Source organism: Archocentrus centrarchus, chromosome 4 (assembly GCF_007364275.1).
Source record: "Archocentrus centrarchus isolate MPI-CPG fArcCen1 chromosome 4, fArcCen1, whole genome shotgun sequence".
Classification (NCBI taxonomy): domain Eukaryota; kingdom Metazoa; phylum Chordata; class Actinopteri; order Cichliformes; family Cichlidae; genus Archocentrus; species Archocentrus centrarchus.
In genome coordinates this window covers 34552218-34579173 of record NC_044349.1, presented here as the reverse complement: position 1 = coordinate 34579173, position 26956 = coordinate 34552218, and the positions used below count along the sequence as shown (strand labels likewise).

At 40.5% G+C, this 26956-nt stretch overlaps 1 protein-coding gene across 2 annotated transcripts in view; it reads left to right on the top strand.

Annotated features, from left to right (window-relative positions):
* Positions 1–26956, top strand: part of nfic (nuclear factor I/C) — a 58353-nt gene that overhangs the window by 18657 nt on the left and 12740 nt on the right. Inside the window, exons 4-10 of one of the 2 annotated variants that reach the window (XM_030727063.1) lie at positions 2330–2513; positions 4938–5012; positions 11446–11520; positions 13504–13636; positions 19477–19598; positions 23738–23851; positions 23933–24090. In XM_030727063.1, the coding sequence (XP_030582923.1) occupies positions 2330–2513; positions 4938–5012; positions 11446–11520; positions 13504–13636; positions 19477–19598; positions 23738–23851; positions 23933–24090 (861 nt within the window). Of the gene's footprint in view, positions 1–2329; positions 2514–4937; positions 5018–11445; positions 11521–13503; positions 13637–19476; positions 19599–23737; positions 23852–23932; positions 24091–26956 lie in introns of those variants that run through there. The other variant, XM_030727064.1, reaches the window with a different exon arrangement.

Genomic DNA, 26956 nt, shown 5'->3' with positions numbered 1-26956 from the left:
AAATTGTTCACTACTCTATAAAAAAGTCCTCCATGAGGTTTTTTTTCACTTTAACTAGCCATGACTTCATAAATTTCTTCGCAAATTAAATTCTAACCATTAGAGCTCTCCTATAGACGTATCATAAAGTATAGCAACTTTAATAACTCCCAATATTTACCTCCTTTCACTCCTAACAGTCTTTTTGAGTTAACATTAATTCTTTCCTCTAAAGCAAAGTGCCTTTTAGACCCCATTCCTACAAGACTGCTCAAAGATGTTTTATGCCTAATTAATGCTTCAATTTTAAATAATTTAAAATTAATTTATCTTTATTAACAGGCTGTGTACCACTTTGAAACATGGTATCTAACCAGATACTCCCTTTAAATGGCATTGCCTTTCAGCATGCACATTAAAAATATGTAGGTCTGCCATTATTCATTTGAGGAGCTAAAATGACTAAAATTAGAAACATCCTGTCTCAGAGTAATGCTGAAAAGCTATTCTGTGCATTTATTAATCTAGGAAGGACTATTGTTTTTCATTTTTATCAAGTCACTCTAAAAGCTCTCTGAAAAACCTTGAGCTGATCCAATATGGTCCTTGAGAGAGAAAGAGCACATTTCTCCCATATTTGCTTCTCTTCACTGGCTCCCTGCTAAATCCAGACTTGACTTAAAAATCCATCTTCTCATACAAGGTCACGAATAATCAGGCCCCATCTTATGTTAAGAACTAACAGTACCCTATTATGCTAACAGAGCACTTTGCTCTCAGACTGCTGGCTTACTTGTGGTTCCTAGGAGTAGAATGGGAGGCAGAGCCTTCAGCTTTCAGGCCCCTCTCCTGTGGAAACAGCTCCCAGTTTGGATTTAGGAGACAGACACCCTCTCTGTTTTTAAGATTAGGCTTAAAACTTTCCTTTTTGATCACGCTTATAGTTAAGGTTGGATCAGGTGACCTTGAACCCTCCCTTCATTATGTTGCAATAGGCCTAGGCTGCTGGAGGTGCACTAAGTGTTTATTCTTCTCTCATTTTCTTTCACTCTATGTGTTTATACACCACTACTTTATTCAGTCATTAACAACTATTAAGGCTCTCTCTGCCATAGCTTCCCTTTTGTCCCATCTCTCTCTGCTCTCTTCTCTTTCCTTTCACCCCCAAACAGTTGCAGCAGGTGGCTGCCCCTCCCTGAACCTGGTTCTGCCAGAGGTTTCTTCCTGTTAAAATGGAGTTTTTCCTTCTCACTGTTGCCAAGTACTCAGTTTCTTTTTACTGTTGTAGGATCTTTGCAGTATGAAGTACCTTCAGGCAATTGTTGTTGTTGCAATTTGGTACTAAATAAAAATAATTCAATCAGAAATATCAGGCTAGTTTTTCCCCTGATCTGATTCATTCATTTTTACATTTTGCAATTTGGTCTCAGGTGAAAATACTTATGAGCTTCACTTGTTTTATTACAATAATTGTTCATTTAGCTTAAAATATGGCTTTTGTGTTCTTTTTCAGTATTACACACTGTATTGTTAATTTTTTTTTTCAGTTTTAGCACTCAGTATATTTGCATTTTCTGAAAGTTGTGTCATTAATATTTATCCACTTGGTGACTTTGGGCAAATGTGGCTCAGGAAGGAGAGCAGGTCAACCCTTACCACAAAGTGAAATCAGCTGATTGTAGCACGTGTTCAGGGAAAAAAGGCATGTTTGATGATTTTTTTTCTATCTTCCCATCATGCAAATAATTGAATAACTTGTACATCACAAGTAATGGCATAATTGTTTGTTTGATGACTGTTATCTGATTACAGAATTTAGCACAATTGTGCGTTTCATTGTAACGTTACTTTGCAGAGTGTTATATCCAACACTGGTCATGAATTACTATTGCAACTAGGATGATAATATAATGAATGTATTTTTTTCCTTACTGCAAAGTATGAAACAAGTCAATATTAAAGACCTATAAACATGCTCATTGTATAAAACATGGAAAAATTATGAACTGCAATGTGAAACATATGTAATAAAATTTTTAATCAGAATTTGGATTGCTAAAATTAGGAATAAATTTATAGCTATACATTTGTCCCATTGTCTGGTGCCTCCTGTGTCTAAGCTGGTTCTCTCTGGGTATTCTGGCTTCCACCCACAATCTAAAAACATGCTTGTTAGGTTAATTGGTAATTCTAAATTGGCCATAGTTGTGAATGTATTAGCCCCCCTCCCCAATCTGAATTGGTTAAGCATTAAGAAAATGAAATGGATAGATAAATGTTCAGTCAAACTAACCATGGCAAGAGTGAGGCTCATACTTTTAGTCAGAAATAACTTTTTTTTTTTCCCCAGGTGTGGAGATTAGACCTGGTGATGGTTATCCTTTTTAAAGGAATCCCACTGGAAAGCACAGATGGAGAACGGCTGGTGAAAGGAGGCCAGTGCTCCAATCCAGTCCTCTGTGTCCAGCCTCGACATATCTCTGTCTCTGTCAAGGAGCTCGACCTCTACCTCGCTTACTATGTTCAAGAGAGAGGTATGCATAACACATTTTAACATTGCTCTTTGTGTTAGCTTTCATTTATAATTTTTGATATAATAGACCTTTGGTGAAATTAGGAAAATGCCAGATTACTACATGAGGATGGTACAACTAGTATCTTTTATAAGAATTACTTTCCTCCTTTCTTTCAAAATTCTGTGTTAAAGATTTATTCAATAATACTGAATGGCAGTTATTCCCTTTTTACATGAAGCTTTTGTCCTTATAACAGCAGATGACTATATTTCTATTACATTAGAATTTGTTCTTATGATTTCAGCATATCCTGGTAAATCTGACTTTTCTCTCTATAAAATGATGATTTCTTTTTTTATACTGTACTGTTTTTATACTATGTGTGCATTTGAGATTAGTGGCAGAACAGTGTTCATTCAAAACAGTGGAGGGGTAAGTCTGATTGTGAAATTGCTTGTCAGTGATAAATGGACTAGGTCTTATACAGCTCTTTTCTATTCTGGCTGAGCACTTAAAGTGCTTATACAACACATTTGCATTTACCCATTCACACACACACACATTCATTCATACAAGCACTGTTTTGTATTTCAAAGTGCTTTCTATCTAATGTTCACACTCCAACAGTTGCATCGGAGAGCAACTTGGGGTTCAGCATCTTACTTTGGCATGCAGACTGGAGCAGCCGGGAATTGAACCACCAACCTTCTGATTAATAGATGACCTGCTCTACCTCCTGAGCCACAGCCACTCCAAATGTCTAAAGACAGTCTTTAACAAATGAGCATAGTACAGATAATACTTTCTGAAACAAGATCTAAATAATAGACTTGATTTGTGTTCGGTATGACTTGAAATAAGTGACTGAGCCCACAAACTCAACAAGATGGTATTTACAGAGGTCAGGTTTTCCCATAGAGTTCTGTAGGACCAGAAGTCTTTTTTCAGCCACAGCTGTCGCCATCTGGTGGTCTTCAGAAATAATGCACTTTTAAGGGACTTCTGCATTGCCTTCAATATTTCCAACCCTGAATCTACATTCATGTTTTATACTGGATGTAGGTTTATACTATGAGCCTTATATGTCTCATATTATAATAAACTATAATATGAGACATATGAAACGTTTAAAACACTTATGTGAAGCATAAACATTTACTATTAGATGCAATGGGAATTTCTTGCTAGGTTTTTTTCTTTTCCAAATGGTTGGGTACTTTTATACTTTTGTAAAAGCAGTTTATAAAACTATGTGTGGAAATGAAATGATGGACACAGAATACTGAAATTTTTAGTCCTCTCTAGTTCGAAACGAGTTATTGTAAAAATAAGTAACTGAGGAAATGGTGATAAAACAGTCGGTTTTAAGTTGTGTTATACACTCTACCCATGCCAGACACCAAGCTATTGCATACAATAATCTTAGAATGTTAAAATAAACTCTAACATGCTATTGTTAAATTTATTGTCATATGATCATGAATGTTGACTGCAGCTGTTGTAGATACAGAAGAAAGAAAGAAAGACTTGGTAATCAGCCACGGAGGCTTCCAGTTTAGCCACGGTCTTCTCTTTCAGGTCAGCTGGTGTATGTGTGCGCACCAACAGGAATGCATAATCTGCAAAAACTAGAGATGAAATTCTGAGGCCACCAAGGCGGAAGCATTCAGCGATTTGGATGCATCTAGAAATTCTGTCCATAAAAATTATGAACAGAACTCCTTACTTGCAAGAGAGAGTCAGGTGAGAGCCATATGTGGAGACTGCGTAATGCTAGGTGGCGCAGGGAGACAGCGGGCTGGCAGATGTCCGACGGATGAGGTCCTCTTCTCCGCTGGTACTTGTCGGCCAGCTGGAGATGGCAGTCTGTCGCGGATTCGAGGGGCTGGTGAATCAGAAATCCACAGTTGTCCGCGCAGCTTTCGTAGTGGTGAAGATGAACTGGCGAAGAACCACCGCACCCCTCGATCCTTAACTGCCACCGCGCCGTTGCCTGATTGGGAACAGGTGCAGGAAAGGAGGACCCATCAACCAAGCTCCAAGCTGAGGAGAAATGGAAGTGTAATACACGCTCCACCTAATCATGCTAGGAGAGAGGGGAAAAAAGAAAATAAGACAGGCAGAACCCAGCTAACGCTATGCACTGTACTTGAGCTAATCTGAAGACCACATGAAATTTGGAGGTCTGTAGCAATTAACTCTGCTGACCGTGTGGAATATTTAGTATTTATAAACAGGAGTATGAAAGTTTTTACTGAACTTTGGGGGGGTGGAATGAATAACGAAAAATACTTAAGCATAGCTTTTTCTATCAATAAAAATCAAACAACCCAAAAGAAAAAAATATTTGTACAACCATCTACAATGCTTGCTCAAACAGCTGAAGTCTGAAATCTTCTATTCTCTCTCTCAATCACAAACTCTCTGTCTTTCTTCCTTCAGAGGCAGATCAGAGCAGCAGTCCCAGTCGTACAGGTGTGGGTTCTGATCAGGAGGACAGTCGAACTGCCACCATGGGTAATGTAAAGTATATTCTATTACTTTTCCTCATTTTGTTTATATAATAAGATACATTTTGTCATTATTTTATACTTTTATATATATAACTAAAATTGCCTGTGTATATGCCACTTTCCCTGTCCTTTGTTTACTATCTTTTAACTGTCTCTATAAAGTAATATGATCAAATGAAATAAATACCCTATGTATAAACAGTCTCATCTGCTAGATGGGCTGACTTACTAGACAGAAAGTAGCATCAAATCTGCAAGAATATGCTGTATATACTGTGTATTCAAACAGGCACAGCACCAGGATTCTGATTTTGGACAGTCATCGGGGCTGGGCCTTGTAATTACAAGTTATTAATTACTTTTAAAGAAAATCTTACCTAAAATCCTATTTATTACTTGTAGACACACGTGCATGTATAAATTAAGAAAATTATACCTGATCTGTCATTTTTATTTTTGCTGTGGAGACCAACATAGGCTATTACTTAAACATCAAGATCCAAAGTGTAATTATATAAATACCATCTTATTGGAATGATAACTGTCATGTAGATGAGAGAGGAAGAGTAAGAAGGTTGGGTGAGCCACACTGACTTTAATCAACAAAGAGAGCAGTGCGCTGTACATTCATTACCACCTATACTTTCAAGAAGAACAAAAAACACAGAGAAATTTTCAGCTCTAACTTCCATCTTGCCGATTTTCCATCCATCCATTTTCCTCATGCTTATCCAGAGTGGGGTCACAGGGGCAGCAGCCTCCCCCAGCCATCTTCTCCAGTTTATCTGGCTCAGCCAAGAAAGATAATCTCCCCAGTGTGTCCTTAGTCTACCCCGGGGTCTCCTCCAATCAGGATATGCTTGGAGGCACCCAGGAGGCATCCTAGTCAGATGCCCAAAGCACCTCAAATGGCTCCTTTTGATGTGGAGGAGTAGTGGCTCTACACTTAGCTGTTCTTGAATGACTACACTCTTCACCCTATCTCTAAAGGAGAGGGAAACCACCCTTTGGAGAAAGCTGATTTCCACCACTTGTTTCCACAATCTTTTTCTTTCAGTCACTACCCAAAGCTTGTGACCATAGGTGAGGGCAGAGATGCCAGTTGACTGGTAAATTGACAGCTTCGCTTTTACTCTCAGCTCTTTCTTCAATGACGGACTGGTACACTTGGCTACACCAAGAAATTCTGTCCATAAAAATTATGAACAGAATCAGTGGCAAAGGGCGGCCCTGGTTCTCCAACACCCAGCGTAAATGAGATAGACTTATTGTTGGCAATGCAGACTGAACATTCACTGCAGTTGTACAGGGATTGAATGACCCGTAACAATGGCCCAGACACCCCATACTTCTGCAGCACCACCAATAGAATACCCCCAGGGATGCAGTCAAATGCCTTCTCCAGGTCCACTAAACACAAGATGGGCAAACTCCCATGCACAATTGAATATCATTGCGAGAATAAAGAGCTGGTCCGGCATTCTGCAACCAGGACAAAAGTTTCATTGAATGAGGTTCGACTATCGGACAAACTCTCCTTTCCAGCACCTTGGCAGAGACCTTAGTAGGGAGGCTGAGGAGTATGATCCTCAGTTGGCACACACACTCTGGTCCCCCTTCTTAAATATAAAAACTACAACCCTAGTCTGCCAATCCAGAGCCACTGCCCCAGATCTGCATGTGATGTGTCAACCAAGACACCTATAGAACGTTCAGAACCTTCGGGAAGGACTCTGCCATCAAGGAGTTGTTTAACTACTTCAGCAATGAACGAGTTTCCCCCTTGTACCCAGACTCTGCTTCCTCTACAAAAGGTGTGTCACTGGGTTTAAGGAGCTTCTTGAAATATTTTTCCACTATTCTCAGTTGAAGTCAGCAGCACCCCACCCGCACCACATGAGTAGAGCACTGCTTTCCCCTCCTGAGTCACCTGCCTTTGGCAGAATCACTTCAAGGAAGTCTGAAAGTCATTTTCTATTGTTATCTGAACTCCTCCCACACCTGACCCACATGCTAACCAAGCCTAAGAGGATTCATTCTTCAGCTTGATGGCTTCCTTCACCTCCAGTGTCCACCATCTGGTTTGGGGATTACCACCATGACAGGCACTAACTAGCTTGAGGCTGCAGCTCTGGGTGGTGGCCTCCACAATGCAGGTGTGTTGAACACGGTCCATTTGGACTCAGTGTCCTCAGCTCTCTTCTGCCAGAGGTGGGAGTTGAAGATCTTGAGGACTGGGGCCTCTTCCAGGCATTCACAGCACACACTTACTATACGTTTAGGTGCGCCAGGTCTGTTCAGCATCCTCCCCTGTCACCCGATCCAACTCATCACTAGGTGGTGGTCAGTTGACAGCTCAACCCCTGTCTTCACTCGTGTCCAGAACATACGACCACAGATGTGATGATACTATTATAATATCAATCATCAACCTGTGACCTAGGGTGTCTTGGTCCCCTGTGCACTTCCTTATGTTCTAATATGATGTTCGTTATGGACAAACTGATTTGCTTGGAAGTTCAATAACAGAACACCACTCAGGTTCAGATCAGGCAGGCCATTCCATCCAGTCACACCCCTCAGATCTCACTATTGTTGCCTACATGAGCATTGAAGTCTCCCAGTAGGATGACAGAGTCACTGGATGGAGCACCCTTGAGTAACCCACTCATACCATGTTTCCACTGATGAGGTGCTGGTGCCCGTGCCAGTGCTGGTTCCAAGGAACCGCCTAACCGCTTAAGAACAGGCTTGTGGGGCGCCCGGGTGGCTTAGTGGTGAAGCTGGTGACCACATACATATGCCGCGTTGCGGTGCGGGCGGTGCGGGTTTGAGTCCCGACCTGTCACCAATTTGCCCGCATGTCTTCCCCTGTATCTTTCCCTCATTTCCTGTCTCTCTCCACTGCTGATAAAAACAGGTCGTCGTTTCCACTGCACTTTGCGAACTGATACTTTACATATGAGTGCAGGTGGTTCCTCATGTGGAAACACAAGCCGAAGGGCGCAAACTTGGCAGAACATGCTTCCCTTTCGCATCTTCATTTCTTGTGCTGTGAACATATTTTATGGTCCAAACAAAACTACTGCAACATCTGTGTGAGGCACAAGGTAAACACAGACAGCGATTACGAGCAAGATGACAAGTATGCACTTTGCGTCCTTTTATCTGTTATGAACTGATATAAAGCAGCAAGTTGAGCCTTAGGGCCCAACCTAATTCACAGCCATGAAAAATCGCATCGCTTTTTTCATGTAATACCCACCTTGCAGTGATATCGCGGTAGAACACTTAACGTCGAGATGGCAGAGTCACGCCCTTATGTCACTTGCATCACACGTTCATTGTTTCCAGACCAGCTAGTTTACAATGCTAGAACAGAACCCATTTTTTGGCCAAGCACCGAGTGAGTTTGTGGTCGATCTGAACGGTTCGAGCACTTGTGAGTGGAAAAGGGGCTTCAGTGACTCCAAGAAGACTTGGTACTCTGAATGGTTGTTTGGAGCATAAATGCAAGCGACAGCCCAAAGGCGCAGGGAAACAACCCTCTTGTCCAACAGTAAGAATGCCAACGTACAGGCAGCAAGCCGAGGGGATACAAGGATACTCACGCCAGCTCGCCGGCTCTCACCGAGGGCAACTCCAGAATGGAACAATGCCCAGTCCCTCTCCAGAAGACTGGTTCCAGAGGCCAAGCCATGTGTTGAGGTGGGCCCGACTAAATCTAGTCAGTATGTCTCAACCTCATGCACCAGCTCAGGCTCATTCCCCACCAGAGAGGTGATGTTCAATGTCTCAATCACCAACCTTGATAGCCAAGGATCAGTCTGCCAGGGCCTCCGGCCTTGGCCACTGCTCGAATCACCTGACGCCTCCATCCTGTGCTGAGCAACCTCTGAACCATTACAGGTTTACTTACATTTTAACAGCTATTCGCGAGTGTGAAATGGCCTGTTGCATTTGGTCAAAATTCCCCAATGATAACCTAATAAATGTTCTTTTACTTTTTTAGAAAGGAAAACACATTTAGTCTTAGGCTTGCCCACAATGCTGTGGTAGTATCCAAAGTAAAAGAGTTTGATGGGCAGAAGCATTTCATTTCATCTGCTTTTGGAGGCTATTGGTTTGATATGTTCATTTATCATATAATACATAACAAATCCATCGGACACTGAAAGAATAGAAATGAAGGTAGCTTCAGGAATTTATTGACAGGTGTTGTGGAGACACCTGTTACTTGGTATTCTTCTGATACATCATGAGCCTTTTTTTGTGAGTGTGTGTGTTTGTATGCGCCTGTGCGTGCACGCAGAGATGCATATGAGCTTCCCCAGTATCCACATCCCTTCAAAGGCAGCAAAATGCATCATAGTGAAACCCAGCAAGCAAACAATTAAACAAATATAAAGAAACAAACAGAAACCCAAGCAGTGTAGTGATTTATGTTGTGAGGACACCCCAACTTTCACCCCACTATCACCAGAGTCCAAGCATCGTAACACAGAGTGGTGATGAGAACCCATGTGAGCCAAGAAACTCCAAGTGGCCACAACCTACAGCAAAGACCATGAAGCAGTGACACCTGTGTGCCAAGCTAGAAACAAGCAGGAAAGTCTCTACAGTGCCCATCCCTCACCAAGACCCAACAGCAGCCAGACAGCACATCCTGGCAGCATGAAAGAGCAACTCACACCACTGCATGAGTAGAGGGACATCGACCAGCCCCAAAGCCCAGAAAGGTCACCAGCCAGCACATCGAGGGCACCAGGGCACACTCCCAGTGGCACAAGACAACTATACCCACAAAATGTCAGAGGACCAGACACCACAGAGGATCAGACCCCATAGGCACCAGTGCGAGGAGAGAGACCTCAGACGTGAAGTAAGACAAGTGTTGGGTTGTGGTCTGACTCTCCCGTTACCCCTCTTGCAGGCTGAAGAGATCCCAATTGGGATCGGATGCTCTTGCAATTAAAACCAAACTTTTCAAAAAAGTCACTGGAGAGAGCAGATTTGGTTTCCAGGATTTATTGATACACAGAGTTAAACAGAACACAAGAAAGCAGATAAACCCTCATGGGAGTGTTTGGCTTTGAGCTGTTAGCAAAGTTAGCAATGGAGACAGAGGAGAAGGAAAAAGATCTCCCAGCCCCTCCCAAACTTGGCAGTTATACCATTGCCCCAAAGCTCACTCCATCCTCTCCTTTAGCTTTGGCTAATTTGCATGGGATGGCTTCTCCGGAATCCTGATCATCGGTCAACCCACTATGAACTTCCACTAGTTCCGCTCCTTTTTGCGCAGTCTCAAAAGCACAGTTCATAATCTACAGCAGATCTAACAGCTGTCAGTATGAAGGACTTTTCCCAGCTGAAACTACTCCCACTGACAGCCTTGCAAAACTTCCACTATAAAAAAATCCTTAGGGCAGTTTTACCTATGTATACAAAATTTATTCCCACACTTTATTCATATTACACAAACACAGGTGGGTCTTCAAACCCAAATTCCAAGGGCACACAGTTCTAAGCAACTTTATTTTATCAAAAAAAAATACAGTGATATAGTGTCATGTGAACAAAAAGTTGTGCATAAGAGAAAAGTGAAGCTCTAAACATAGATGAGAGCGATTTTAACAGGCGATAAAAGTGAGACCCTGAGCTTCCAAAGGAACGAATATAACAGACCTCAGTTTTATTCTACTACCTACAGTGTTCATTAATCCAGTGTGTGTGAGACTAGTGTAAGTACTAAAAAATGATATAAAAATAGTAGCAGTAAATACCACCATCAAAGTGATAAAAAATTCCCAACAGAAGGAAATTCTGTATTTGACTGTATCCCCCAATTTCCCAATTAGGGAACATCAATAAATTATTATAATTAATTGAATGTATTTTCCAGTTTAGTCCTTCATTTATTTATTTATTTTTTGATAACTGGAAATAAAACCCAAGAAAATCATTTTAATGGGCAGTGCAAATGGGCCTGTTGTTGACGTGGCCCCTTAAGCTTAACCCCAATTCTGCGGTAGTATCCAAAGTAAAAAAACCAAAAAAAAGTTTGATGGGCAGAAACATTTCATTTCATCTACTTTTGGAGGCTCTTGGTTTTATATTTTCATTTGTCATATAATGCAAAACAAATCCATCAGAAACTGAAAGAATAGAAATAAAGGTATCGTACATGCACAACTAAATGCTTGATGTGCTATAGAAAGATAATGGCATGCTTTACATACACCGTGTACCATCATTCCCATTATCATCATTTAAGGGGTATATGGAATCAGTCTAAATCTGAACTTACTCAAGTAAAAGAATTGCCTCATCCACACACACCCACCTACCCACCCACACACAAGTACACACTCACTCACTCACTCACCCACTCACAAACACAGCACTAGTTTGTAACTGCTGCTGTTATATTTTTGCAGATGGTCCAGAGTTCCAGGAGAGTTTTGTGACATCAGGAGTTTTTAGTGTTACTGAGCTTGTCCAGGTCTCAAGAAGTAAGCTTGCTTTACCATTATGTTTTTCCTTCACCCAGCTACACGACCATTTGTAGTATTCTCTTTGTTTTTTGAGCTACACTGAACATGAGAATCATCAAATAGCAAACACTATCCACTGACATGGAAAAGCACTCCTGTCAAAGTCAGATTGTAAACAATGTTAATATTAACATCATTTGCAATCTGAAGCAAATTTTGAATGGCATAATATTCTTTAGACCAGTTTGAAAATACAAGATGAAAATATAAGTGCAATTTCATGTTCAGTTTTTATGGTGTCAGGGGTGAGCACTGTCTCACTTGTTGGCATAAAATCTCCCATATTTGGGCTAAGACATGGTAACAATATGATGTTCATATCATTTTCATACTCATTTAGCTGTTTAGAGAGCCCTTGTCTCCTGTGGGTGGAGGTATTGCCATGCTGGAATAGCAAATTAAATTAAATAGTGCCAAATCACAACAAACAATTGCCTCAAGTTTATTTATATTGTAAAGACCATACAGTAATACAGAAAAAAACCCACCAATCAGATGACCCCATATGAGCAGCACTTTGCAACAGTGGGAAGGAAAAACTCCCTTTTAACAGGAAGAAACCTCCAGAACCAGGTTCAGGGAGGGGCAGTCACCTGCCGCGACCGGTTGGGCTGAGGGGAGAGAAAAGACATGCTGTGGAAGAGAGCCAGAGATTAATAATAACTAATGATTAAATGCAGAGTGGTGTATAAACAGAGGTGAGTGAAGAAGCTTCATGGGAACCCCTCCGCCCCCAGCAGCCTAGGCCTATTGCAGCATAACTAAGGGATGATTCAGGGTCACCTGATCCAGCCCTAACTATAAGCTTTATCAAAAAGAAAAGTTTTAAGCCTAATCTCCAAAATAGAGAGGGTGTCTGTCTCCTAAATCCAAACTGGGAGCTGGTTCCACAGAAGAGGGGCCTGAAAGCTGAAGGCTCTGCCTCCCATTCTACTCTTAAGTATCCTAGGAACCACAAGTAAGCCAGCAGTCAAAGTCGAAGTGCTCTGTTGGGGTGATATGGTCCTACGAGGTCTTTAAGATAAGATGAGGTCTGAGTATTCAAGACCTTGTATGTAAGAAGAAGGATTTTAAATTCAATTCTGGATTTAACAGGGAGCCAATGAAGCGAACCCAAAATGGGAGAAATATGCTCTCTCTTTCTAGCCCCTTTCTCGCTACAAATCTACCCGTCCTATCAGGATAGTAATGTTTGATCACAGGATAAAGGTGATCACTTAGAACAGCTTTGTATGGATTTGCAGTGGCCCTTCCCTCTAAATGGACATGTGGACTTAAACCATGCCAGAAAAAAAAACAGTCAGAATACAGCCACTGGATCCCCTCTCTCCAGGGGCCAATGGGTCTGTTTTTTCTGTTAATTTGTTACCCATCTATAAATAAACAGGTTTGTTTGCACAGTCTCCATAGAGTTGTTTTACTCACTTCAGTAAAGCTGGGGTAGACTGAAGTTATGACACAGATGATACATCAGCTCTCGACTTCTGACTCGACACTTGATTTGACTAGTTCTGAATTTCTAAACATGTGGAATCAAGCCACAGTGTCTCTTTTATTTACCATTTAAAAATATTTAAGCAGAGAACAAATACAGTTTTTTAAGAGTATTTTTTCTCAAGTAGACCTTATGATGTTTAAAAGCAAACTAACCTATTATGTTTGATGCCCTGAGCTAAGTGTTGTAGGCCATAGCAAAATCTTAAGATTTGACTGTGACAAGCTGAGATATTATACGTAATCTGTCTGCTACTCAGAAGTGATTAAAACAGATTTTCTTGCTGCTGTGTGAGTAAATATAATGAAATCTTGATTGTAAAAAAAAAAAAAAAAGATCCCATTTATAGTGGTATGTGTTATAATTTGGCCGATAACAGGTGTGTATCTGATATTCTGTTTTGAGTGTGTAAGTCATAAACACAGTTTTTTTTTTTTCCTGTGTAGCTCCAGTTGTAACAGGAGTAGGGCCTGGTTTCTCTGTGGGGGAGCTCCAAGGTCATCTGGCCTATGATCTCAACCAGTCTGTTAACCAGCCAGTCAGTCTCAGACGATCACTGGCCAGCACTTCATCCAGCGGGTATTTTTACACACACACACACACACACACACACACACCATTAAAACAGACATTTTACTGTTTCATGACAAATATGAGCTCATTTTGAAATTTAGGGTGGCAACACATCTCAAAAAAGTTGGGCTGGGGCAACAAAAGGCTGGAAAAGTAAGTGGTACTAAAAGAAACAGCTGGAGGAACATTTTGCAACTAATTAGTGAAATGGCAACGGGTCAGTAACATGATTGGATATAAAAAGAGCATCTTAGAGAGGCCAAGGTTCTCAGAAGTAAACATGGGCAGAGGTTCACCAGACTTTAAAAAGTTGCATCTGCAAATTGTGTAACAATTTCAGAATAATGTTCCTCAGCATAAAATTGTGAAGACTTTGAATATCTCATCATTTACAGTACATAATATCATCAAAAAGATTCTAAGATTCTGGAGAAATCTGTACACAAGGGACAAGGCCTGTGATCAATATTGGATTTCCATGATCTTCAGGCCCTCAGGCAGCACTGCATTAAAAGCAGGCCTGATTCTGTCATGGAGATCTCTGCATGGGCTCAGGAGCACTTCCAGAAATCAGCGTCTGTGAGCACAGCTCACTGTGCCATCCACAAATGCAGATTACAGCTCCATCAGGCAAAGAAGAAACCATATGTAATCATGATCCAGAATCACCCCTGTCTTCTCTGGGCCAAAGCTCATTTAAAATGGGCAAAGTGGAGAATTACACACAAGAATTACCTTGTGTATGTTTAAGCTCTCAGTTTTTCTTAGTCCTTTGTCACTCTCATGCTGTGTGCTCCTTTGGGCTGCGGTTTCCTTTTTGTCTCTGAGGTTTTACATTTCTGGCTGCAGTTTTACCTTGTTTTTGTATTTTTGTAAGAGACTTCAGCATTAAAGCTGCTTTTTTGAGTTAAGTCCTGTCTCCCGAGTCTCTGCCTGCCACACAGCCAACACATGACAGACGATATCTTTTTCCATGAAGGATTTCATTTTTCACCCGACAATGATAAACCCCATACTGCAGCTATTAACACAGCATGGCTTCATAGGAGAAGAGTCCAGTACTGAATTGGCCTCCCTGCAGTCCAGACTTAGTGAAACATAAGTCTTTCCAACTTTTGTTAGACTAGAAAGTGGCTGATAAATATTTAGAGATGAACATGGAGTTCTGTAAAGTAGAGGTTTAACAACTGTGCTAGTCGTAAGTGATAACCAGTGTTAAAAATTGTTTTTGAGCTTTAACTTATTAAATCTTCATAAAGAAGGTGGACACAAGGAATACATTATCAAGTAACCCTATTGATCTTAAAATTGGAAAATTAATTGGAAAGGGTGAGCAGCAAAGAGACCTTGCCCATGACTGAGGTTTATGTAGGCTCTGGTTTCCTTTGGAAGTAAGATTTAGAAAGAATATAAACAGTGATGTGAGGTAAGGCAGAATAGTCCTGAGAAAAATCTTTCAATGATCGGCTTGTTTAGTCCCCCGCTGCCCATCTTTGTTTAAAATCTGTCTTGTGTAACAGCCTCTAATTTATTGGAGTGCACAGTTTGTTGAATTGCTCATTTAAATCACATTTAAGAAAATAAAACAGTTCTGAAGATTTAGCCAAGCAATAGTCTGTCTTTCTTGAAGGCCCTGTTTCACTCTTTGCCCTCTAACCTCTTTCTTATTTCTTTCACTGTAGGTACAGAAACATCTTTAGTCATTGACCTCAGTTAAACCACTTAAGAGGAAACTTTTTGTGGTACAGTTTTTGTACCAAAAATAGCATAAAAGAAATGTTGGAGTAGCCTGTGTCTGTGCTGAAGGTAGCAACTTTTTTGTTTGCTTTATTGATCAAGTAGCAGTAATAAATGAGAGACCAGCACAGGAAAGTTTGTCAGAATCTCTTCTGTGTCACTGTGTGAGATTATTCAGCAAGTATATGCAGCTGAGTGGTGTTAGTCACTAGGATCTTAGGTTAGCAACAAATATTTGTTGCAAAGTCATTTGCAATTTTTAGGAACATTAAGTGTGCAGTGTATATATTGTGCAGACTTAAAAGTAAAATCTATAAATAGGAGATCTATATATGGGAAAGACGCAACATTTCACTTTCACACAATTTAATTGAAAAGATAACACTACACAATAGTTTATAGAAATAGTTACACTAAATAAGTTGCCAAAGTAGGCTTATAAATAATTTGGATCTCTCAGGGAATCAGGAAAAGATCATGCCATTCTCTCAGTTTTCCCTAATGCTGCTAAATCACGGGGAAACGGGGAAAAATTAACTTTGGATTTCACTTAAGTTAATTTGTTTAGATTAGTTATGGCTTCATATTATTGTTGTTTCATTGTCCACCCTAAGCACTCCTTATTCTCTTTCGGTATTGCATATATAGTCATGAGCACTGCACCTGTTCTGTACATGAACAAAATGAATGTACACTTCACATTATACAATTCTACATTTTATGGGGTGTGATGACTTGAAATTTGAATCTAATGAAGTACTTGAACAGCATTGCTTTGAAAAAATAAACTGCAGGAGGGTTACACCTGATAACTTATCAGCATTTAAAAAACTATCCATTCTCACTGTTACACCTCAATATAAGAAGCCTAGTTAAACACCATGATGAGTTACTCTCCCTATTAGCTAGTCTTGACCATAATTTAAATATTATAGGATGTACTGAAACCTGGGCAAATGAAAGAACATATCTGGACACATTTAACCTAGATGGCTATGTTATGTACAATAGAAATAGAACTGGTAGACAAGGTGGGGGTGTTTGCATATATGCCAATATACATGACTCTGTAAGAGCTCGAGATGATTTATCCATAGATGATGGGTTTTCTGATTCTTTGTTTATCGAGCTGGACATAAAAGACGGGAAAAACATCATTGTTGGAGTAATATATCCACCTCCAGATTCAGATCTAAATCTATCTAAATCTATTTTTAAACAACCTGGCAAAACTTCTTAATAGACTTAATAATTGTAATAAAAATTGCTTTATTCAAGGAGACTTTAACATCAATCTCGCTATAGAAAATAATACAAAAGCAGAGTTTTTGAATTGTCCGTATGCTTCATCCTTCTTCCCTACAATCAATCTATACACCAGGGAAACAGAAACTAGCAAAACCTCTACTGATAATATCATTACAAATATACAAGACACTCGGATTGACTCTGGTGTTATACTGTCAGATATCACAGATCACTTTCCCATTGTACTTTTTGCTGATTTTGCAAGACAATTAAATGAACCACCTCAAAAGCAAAAACCAAAATATTATCCAAAAAAACTTAAGCTTGCTTAAAAAATAGCAAAAACATGGAATTCTGTTTATCACTGTAATATTCCAGATGACGCCTACAATGCTTTTCTACAAGAGATATCTGACAGTATAAGCCACACTATACTTGAAAAAGTAACCAAAACGGCCTCTGGTAAACAGGAAAAATGTCTCACCAAGGGCATCCTGAAATCTATTAAAATGAAAAACAGGCTCTACAAGCTCTTTATTAAGAATCCAACAAATGAAAATAAAGACAAATATCTTAAATATAAAAATAAATTGACTAATTTGATAAACGTTACTAAGAGAAACCAAAATACACTAGATTTAAAGGCTGCCCATGGTAACCAAAAGCAATGCTGGAAAGTACTAAATAAAGTTCTCAGCCGGGGTAAATATCAACAGTATTTAAAAGGTAATTATACTAAATCAATTTTCCTGAAGCCAACTGATGGAGCGGAAGTGCTTAAAACCATATTGGGTATGAAAAGCTCCTGTACAGAAGGGGTGGATGGTATTTGCAGTAAAATAATAAAATTTATTGCGCTCAAAATTATTGAACCACTTGCTTATTGTATAAATCTTTCTATAATACATGGTGTTTGTGCCTAAAAAAATGAAGACTGCAAAAATCATTCCAATATTTAAAATAAAAACAACATGCAAAATTACTGTCCAGTATCTATACTGCCTACTCTCTCCAAAGTATTTGAGAAAATTGTTTATAATAGGCTGTATGGGTACTTGGATAAGCTGGACATACTTACTCCATCACAGTATGGCTTCAGGAAAAAGAGTACCACGTGCATGGCAATTCTTGATCTCATTGAGAAAATAAAGGATGATGTCGAAAATGATGAATGTGGAGTGGGTATTTTCCTTGATTTATTGAAAGCATTTGATACTATAGATTTTGAAATTTTGTTGGGAAAACTTGTGCATTATGGTGTCAGAGGCATTGCGCTTAACTGGTTCAGAAGATATCTATTTGAAAGGGAACACTACGGTACAAATACACAGCAGCAAATCACAACTAAAAACAATTAAATATGGTGTACCACAAGGATCTACATTAGGTCCTCTTCTTTTTATTATTTACTTTAATGACTTTATCAGATATACTACACAAAATTATTTTTGCAGATGACACAAACTTGTTTTTTTCTCATAAAAATCTGGATTATCTCCAAAATATAATTAATGAAGAATTAACTAAAGTAGATGTCTGGCTTAAATGCAATAAATTATCTTTAAACATTAAAACCCACTGCATTATATTCCATGCCATAAAAAAATCGTAAAAATATTGAAAATGTACATACCAAGATTAACGGAAAGATCAGTGAACACACAACACACAAAATTTCTAGGAATATATTTTTAAATTTCAAAAAAGCATATTGACGAACTGACAACTAAATTATCTAAACAGGTTGGCTTGTTTTATAGACTTCGACATTATCTCCCTCTTGAAGCTTTCATAACGTTGTATCATACCTTATTCGAACCACATTTGAATTACTGCAAATCATATGGCGTATCCAAGCTATCTTGATAAACTGCTTGCTTTGCAGAAGAAAGTGATACGTGCCATAACATGGTCTGAGTTCAATGCTCCTTCCGATCCTCTTTTTTATAGGCTTAAGCTTCTGAAGCTTACTGGGAGCAACACTTTTCATAATGCATGCATGATGTTTAATGTAGTGCACAGACTAAATGAAAGACTTTGCCAACTTATTCCAATAATCTATCTGACCCACGAACACAATACTAGAAGGAAAAATCAGCTGAAGGGGAAAAAAACGCAAACTGAAATGTACGGGCTTTAAGGTCTGGAGATCTGGAATGAAATTAACAGCACAATACAAACATCATCTTCTCTAAAGATATTTAAGAAACTTTTGAAAGATGAACTGTTTACAACATTATACTTAAACAAACTCAAATGGCTGCATAACAAACAATAAAACAAGATATAGTAATTATGTCTAATTTAATTTCTTAATAATATCTGGATAGAAAGTATAAGGATGAATTAGTCACCTCGAATACACTGATGTTTCTTTTTTTTTTTGTGTGCTTTATGAATACGGCTGTAAGAAGTATGAAAACAATCAATGTGATAAGATTTGATAAGTGTAATATCATGTTCAAACAATAACAATGTGTGATACCAGGTAAGGGAATGTACGAGCGTATGTGGAGGATGTGAAATAACAATAATGTTTTGACTTGATCTTGGATTAACTGTATTGTTCTTGTAATGTTTTTTGTTCCTGGGGTCCCTGTATAAGCTAAAGCAGCTTCTTGGGAGACCCCCCTTTTTACAAATCTTACAGGTGTGGTGTTGTGCACATGTTTCTGTCTTAAAGGTTTGTGTTGGTTCTGTAGGATTTTTGTAAATAAAATAGATAAATAGCTGGCTGCAGCACAGACACAGGCTCTTCTGGCCTCACAGTAGTCTTACATTGAACCAGGCTCGATCTCTTTACACAGTGCACAGTGAAACCATGATCTTACATGTGTGAGCATCTCTTTATGTATTTTCAGGAGTAAGCGTCATAAGTCTGGCTCTATAGAGGAGGAGGCTGATAGCCCAGGTGGGGAGTATTACCATTCACCTTCCTCACCTGCGAGTAGCTCCAGGAACTGGACTGATGATATGGAAGGAGGTAAGACTATTACACCATCAATTTTCCTATTTACAGTTAGAGACGAAGATGCTCTGGAGGCCAACTGCATGGTAAATGGTAAATGGACTAGTTCTTATATAGCACTTTTCTACTCAGTCTGAGCACTCAAAGCACTTATACAACATGTTTTACATTTACCCATGCACACCCATTCATACAAGCACTTCCATGATTAATTAAGCTAAGTGCTTTAATTATCTAACATTCACACACATGCATACTAGCCAGCAGTGACCCTCCGGTGGCATGACCGGAGGCCGGTGTCTCCAGAGCCTCTGGTGGATTGTCTGGCGGTGGTATGTGTCAGCAATGAAGACCCTCAGACTCCAGCAACCTTGGACCCTCTATCTCGGGTGGAGCAGGACCCACTGGCTCTGGCCCGGGCAGAGTGGGACCCACTGGTGCGGGTGCAGGCAGCTCGGGGACCACTGCCTCGAATGTGGGTGCAGGCAGTTCGGGGACCACTGGCAGCTCTGTTGATGGCTGGAACCACCCGGTGGGGCACACAGTCTCCGTTGATGGCTGGGGCTGCTCGGTGCAACCCACAGCTGACTCCTCTGAAGACTGAGACAGCTCAGCACGGCCCACAGCTGACTTCTCTGAACACTGGGCCCACTGGGCGTGACCCTCAGTCATCTGCTCGGACTGCTGAGGCTGCCTGGGGTCCACTGTTGACTGGGCGTGACGTCACTGACGTAGTTAAATAACTCCATGGTGGCAGAGCCCCTGGGGTGGATGAGATTCACCCTAAGTTCCTGAAGGCTCAAGATGTTGTAGGGTTATCTTGGTTGACACACCTCTACAATGTTGCATGGAGATCTGGAGCGGTGCCTCTGGGTGGTGGTTTTTAGCTTTAAGCAGGGGGACCAGAAGGTGTGCTCCAACTATTGGGGAATTACACCCCTTAGCCTCCCCAGGAAGATCTATGTGCTGGAAAGGAGAGTTTGTCCGTTAGTCAAACCTCAGATTTAAGAGGAACAATGTTGTTTTCATTCTGGTTGTGGAACACTGGACCAGCTCTTTATCTATTCGAGGATATTTGAGTGTGCATTGGAGTTTGTCCATTTCATCCAGTTTACATTTGCTTTGTGGACTCGTGTAGGAGCTGCTGTGGGAGTACAGGGTGACTGGCCCATTGTTACGGGACATTTAGTCCTTGTACAGCCGCAGTGAGAGCTTGGTCCACATTGCTGGCCATAAGTCGGACTTGTTTCCCATGGGTCTTGGACTCTGCCAGGGCTGTCCTTTGTCACTGATTCTGTTCATAATTTTTCTGGAAAGAATTTCGAGCTGTAGCTAAGTTGCGGAAGGCTTCTGCCTTAGTGTCCTCAGAATCTCATCTCTGCTTATTGCGGATGATGTGGTCCTGTCGGCTTTTTCAGGTGGTAGCCTCCAGCTCACACTGGAGCGGTTCGCAGCCTCGTGAGAAGCGGTGGGTATGGGAATTAGCACCTCCCAGTCTGAGGCCATCGTCCTCAGCTGGAAAAGTGTGGAGTACCAACTCCAGGTCAGAGACAAGTTGCTGCCCCAAGTGGAAGAGTTTAAGCATCTCAGGGTCTTGTTCAAAAGTGAGCACCTTGAGGCAATGGATGCCGTGATTTGGCACTATATAAATAAAATTTAATTGAATTATATGAGGGAAGAGGTGAGTGTGAGATTGACAGATGAACTGGGGTTGTAGTTGTAGTTATGCAAACATTGCACCAGTATGTCATGTTGAAGAGAGAGCTGTGGGTAGTGGTGAAGCTGTCTATTTACCAGCTGATCTATGTCCCTACCCTCACCTATGGTCAGGAGCTTTGGGTAGTGACCTAAAGAACAAGACAGCCAATACAAGCTGCAAAAATGAGCTTCCTCTGAAGGGTGGCTACCCTGTCCCTTTGAGATAGGGTAACGCGTGCGGTCATTTGAGAGGGGCTCAGAGTAGAGCCGCTGCTCCTCCACATCGACAGGAGCCAGTTAAGATGCTTCAGACATCTGACTAGGATGCCTCCTAGGCACCGCTTGAGTGAGGTGTTCTGGGCATGTCCTACCAGGAGGAGGCTCCGGGGTAGACAAATGACTGCAGAAATTATATTTGTCTGCTGGCCTGGGAATGGCTCTGAGCCCCTGGATAAGCTTGAGGAGGTGGCTAGGAAGAGCATGGTTTGGGTTTCTCTGCTTTAGGCTGCTGCCTCACATACCACACACCGGATAAGCAGAAGAAGATGGATTTATTCAGGTTATTATATTTAAAATTAGCATGTGTGAAAATTATTGGCTAATCAGTATAATTAAATAATTCATATTTCATGTATTTTATACATATCAGTATTATTGAGCATCATTAGGCAGGAGCAAGAATAGAGATTCTGGACAGCTGTTGTGCACAAGCATGGCATTAGCTCAGGCACTCCAAAAGGTCCTCGCAGGTTAATTGATTTCAATAGCAGCCCATATCAGCTGGTAGCTCAACTGATGCCTTCTAGACATCCATTGTGCAAATCACATAAAGGGTGCGTGTTTTCTAAGCTGCTTTAGCCTTTGCATCCTACCACCTTTCATGCTGTGTTTGACTTAATCAGTCCATATCTGCTGTCACTGTCACTGCTCTTTGTGGAAGAACAGTAAGGTCTAAGAAGAGAGCCATACCAAACTACTGAAATACCCCCATCTACTGATTATTCCAGTTGTATATCTTCGGTCAACAAACAGCAAAAAACACAGCAAACAGTAGCAAAACGAACCGTAGACCGCATTTGAAGTTTAAGAATGACAGGTTCCGCTAATCCAGGGTTGGTTAACTCCAGGCCTCGAGAGCCGGTGTCCTGCAGGTTTTAGATCTGTCCCTGATCGAACACACCTGAATCTAATGGCTAAATTACATCCTCAGTATGCAGTCAAGTTCTCCAGAGTCCTGCTAATGACTTCTATATTTGACTCAGGTGTGTTGAAGCAGAGACACATCTAAAACTTGCAGGACACCGGCTCTCGAGGCCTGGAGTTGGCCACCCCTGCGTTAGTCACTTTATAAAGAAATTCTAGTCATTGGTACCTAACCTGGACATCCTTATTTTGATTTGATGGAAATGAGTATCACTTAGCACAGCAGTTTCCATGAAAGTTTATCCTTTTTTGGTTAGGTACCACAAAATGATTTTGAATGCAACATCATTAGAGGACAGACACAGACACAAAGGGAAACAGGAAAGGAAAACTTCTCGCATTAAATGCCATGCAAATACTTATGACAGTGGTTCACAGAGTATGGACCGCCACCCCCTGGTGGGCTATGATGGTACTGCAGGGGGGCAGCATTAATAACAGAAATTCAGTTTGAACTTATTCACAAGTACAGTATGCAGTTACATGTCCATATAAATGTATTTTTTTTATATAAAAATCAGTGCTAACCACCACACCACCGGGCTGCCTCACAGCTGGAATAACATCTACAAGTTCTGGGTTTGATTCCACCTTGACCCAGGCCTCTTGCTGTGTGGAGTTTGCATGTTCTTCCCGTGGCTGCGTGGGTTTCCTCCCACAGTCCAAAGACATGCAGTTACTGGGGTTAGGTTAATTGGTCACTCTAAATTGCCCATAGGTGTGAATGGTTGTCTGTCTCTCTGTGTTAGCCCTGTGACAGGCTGGCGACCCGTACAGGGTGCACCTTGCCTCTCGCCCTGTGACAGCTGGGATAGGCTCCAGCCCCCCCGTGACCCTGAACAGGATAAGCGGAAGAGAATGGATGGATATAAAAAGCGAATTAAAGCTAGTAATAGGAGGTGGTTAGTTTGTGATTTTGCTCATTACACTGACCTAAATTCACTGCTATTGTTTTGAAGTTTGTGTCAAGTGCCAAGTGGGTCACATATTGGCATTAGCACTTTACATGTGACTGGGTAGCAGTTAGCAATCTATATCCAACAGTTGTGTTGTTCATGCAAGTGAACCCAATGGGATTTTCTGGTTTTTAAGTGGGCTGCATCACTCTTGACTTTGGGAACCACTGACTTATGATCTAGTCCACAACTAGTTTCTGCTTACTCAGGAATGTACGTGTGTATGTGTGTGTGTGTGTGTGTGTGTGTGCGTGTGCGTGCACGTGCATGTGCATGTGGGTGTTTTGTGGGATTTAGGGCTATCTCCTCCAGTGAAGAAGGCAGAGCTGGACAGTCCTTCTCCCCAGGAAGACTCACCAAGAATGGGTTCCTTTACTCAGCACCACAGGCCAGTCATAGCTGTTCACAGTGGTCAGTAGCACACAGTGTATATTTTTATATATCTTTATAGAAAAATGCACAGAACAAAATGTCATTTCATTTTCTTCTCAGGTCTGTCTCGGAGTCCCCATCCCTCCTCGTCTCTTCACTTCCCATCTTCCTCCTACTTCCCACATGGAGCTATTCGTTATCCTCCTCATCTTGCCCAGGACCCCCTAAAAGATTTGGTTTCATTAGCCTGTGACCCTGCCAATCAGACCCCCAGCTCAGTGAGTACAAGTAGTCAACACAAATCCATGTACTAATTCCTTTGTCTACTACTAGTGTTATGCTGCACAAATAAATACAAACATTTTTGAAGACAGATAATTACACATGACAAGTCCTCAATTATTTCCTGTGCAGCCATTTGAATCACCACATTGCCAGAACCTCCAGACTTGCAGCAGGTTTTCTTTTACCTGCTGCACATCCTTTAGATAGAGATGGAATAGAGCTGTAAATGTACTAACAAATGAAAAGAATGTGCTGAGTAGATTGAAGAAGTACTTTGAGGAACTGATGAATGAAGAAAATGAGAGGGAGGAGGATAGATGGAGGGCAGTTAGTGAATCAGAAAGTAGAGGGGATTAATGAGGAGGAAGTGAGGGCAGCTATGAAGAGGATGAAGTGTAGAAAGGTGTTTGGTGCAGATGGCATACCTGTGGAGTTATGGAGCTATTTAGGAGAGAGGGCAGTGGACCTTTTGACCAGATTATTTAACACAATCTTGGAGAGTGATTGGATACCCAAGGAATGTACTGGTACAGATTTTGAAGAACAAGGGATGTACAGAGCTGTAGTAACTACAGGGGCACAATGATGAGGAGCCACACTGTTTTTTGAAGGTAGGGTAAGAAGAGAGGTGATGATTAGTGAGCAGCAGTATAACTTCATGCTGAGAAAGAGCACTACAGGTGTCAGGCAGGAATCTCCTTGGATTATGATGTTTGCAGATGACATTTTGGTCTGTAGGGAGAGTATGGACTTTACTTTACAAATTTAAAGTGCCTTAAGACAACTGTTTTTTGTGATTTAGTGCTATATAGATAAAAATTAAATTAAACTGAATTGAATAGGAAGCAGGTGGAAGAGAACCTGGAGAGGAGGAGTTATAATCTGGAGAGAAGAGTAATGAAAGTCAGTAGAGGCAAAACAAAACACGAGTGGGAGACAGGTGGAAAGCCAATAGGAGACGTAATGGTACAAAATTCCACGGTTTGGCTCATATTATGGTACAGAAGCAACAGTTTGGTGAATTGCAGTTGGGTTAATTTACATGCATGAAATGGTTATTTGTGGATCAAATGACGATTTATGTGACTAAAAAAACAAACAAAAAAAACTTTGAACTTACAATGACAAAAAATAACTTTCAAACAACACAAAAGCCACATTTGACTAGAAAACAAATGGAAAATTGAACTATAAAAAACAACTGATGATCATTTGATCAGTGTCTACTACATACCACCTGAGAGGTCTGTTATTGTTTCACTGCTAAAACACAATGTAACACAACATTCCTCTGTTACCTTTACATTTTTATATGCCGTAATGTCATTTTTTTGGAGAATTTCAACTTGCTGTACAGCAATACAAACTTTATATCCCAAATTTTATTAATATGTATACAATAGGGCCATAGTAACTAGAGAAATTGCAAAGAAAGTGCAGAAAAAACCACAAAGAAATTGAAAATCATTTTTACACATTTTTCTAGATAATGAAATGTCAGGGCTGTATCCCTCAGAATTATAAGTGAGAAAAAGTTACACAAAAGACTTTTGAACCACAGAAAATTTTATTTTGACTGTATTTAAAATTTTTGAGATACACTAATTTTTATAAACTGTAGGTAAAATGTAAATAAAATGCCTATTGTGCCCAATTTGCAAAAATACAGAATGTGCGTCAAAATAAATTATTTCCAATAGTGCAATAAAAGTGGAAACAGCGCTCTGGGACATGTTGAATGTGTGATATGTAAGTGTAACTCCTCCTGTTTTATATGCAAAAAGAAATATTGCTCTCTTATTTAGTTGCTGTTCTACCAGTATTTAAAAATAAATATGGAAATGGGAGCATGAGTGCTCCAGCTGGTAATAAAGGGTTAAAACACAGGCACAACTCGGGTTTATTTAGATCTGTTTTTCTTTTCTTGTTTTTCATTTTTGGTACAATAACCATTCACAGCTGGATTCACTGAGCCGTGCTTCTATACTGTGGTTATCGGTTAACCGCAGTAAACCATTACTCCCATAAAAGGCCAACATACAACAAGTAGAGATAATTGAGTATATGAGTTTAAATACCTGATATCAACCAACCAAAGCAATGTACAGTGCACAAGAGAGGTGAAGAAGAGAGTGCAGTCAGAGTGGAGTGGGTGAAGATGAGTGTCAGGGGTGATTTGTGACAGAAGCATAGCAGCAAGACTATACACTTACACTATATTGCCAAAAGTATTCACTGATCAGCCTTCACACACAAGAACTTAAGTAATAGCGCATTTGTGAGGTCAGACACTCGTGTTGAACTAGAAGGCCTGGCTCGCATTCTCCGCTCTGATTGGTCCCAAAGGTGGTCTGTCAGGTTCAGCTCAGGACTCTGTGCAGGCCAGTCAAGTTCTTCCACACCAAACTCACTCATCCATGTCTTTATGGCCTTTGCCTGGTGCACTGGTGTGCAGTCATGTTGGAACAGGAAGGGGGCATCCCCAAGCTGTCGGGAGCATGAAATTGTCCAAAATGTCTGCAGTGATGGCATAGTTACCTTAAAAAAGTAATCCGATTACTGATTACTCCTTTAAAAAGTAACGTAGTTACTTTTTGTGATTACTTAATTTTAGAAGTAACTAAGTTAGATTACAAGTTACTTTATTAGTTACATTCAACAGCTGCCAGTGTTGTGCCAAAAAGGGATCATCTGCCATAAAGTGATTCCGATGTTTCTGTGTGCTTTTATGTGTTAATGCATTTGCTTATATTGGTAAATAGAGTGCAGTCAGCATGATTTATGAAGGGCTTATATATAAAATGAAGAAATAACCTGTATTTCAAGTCTGTGTTATTGTACCTACATTATAATCAATCC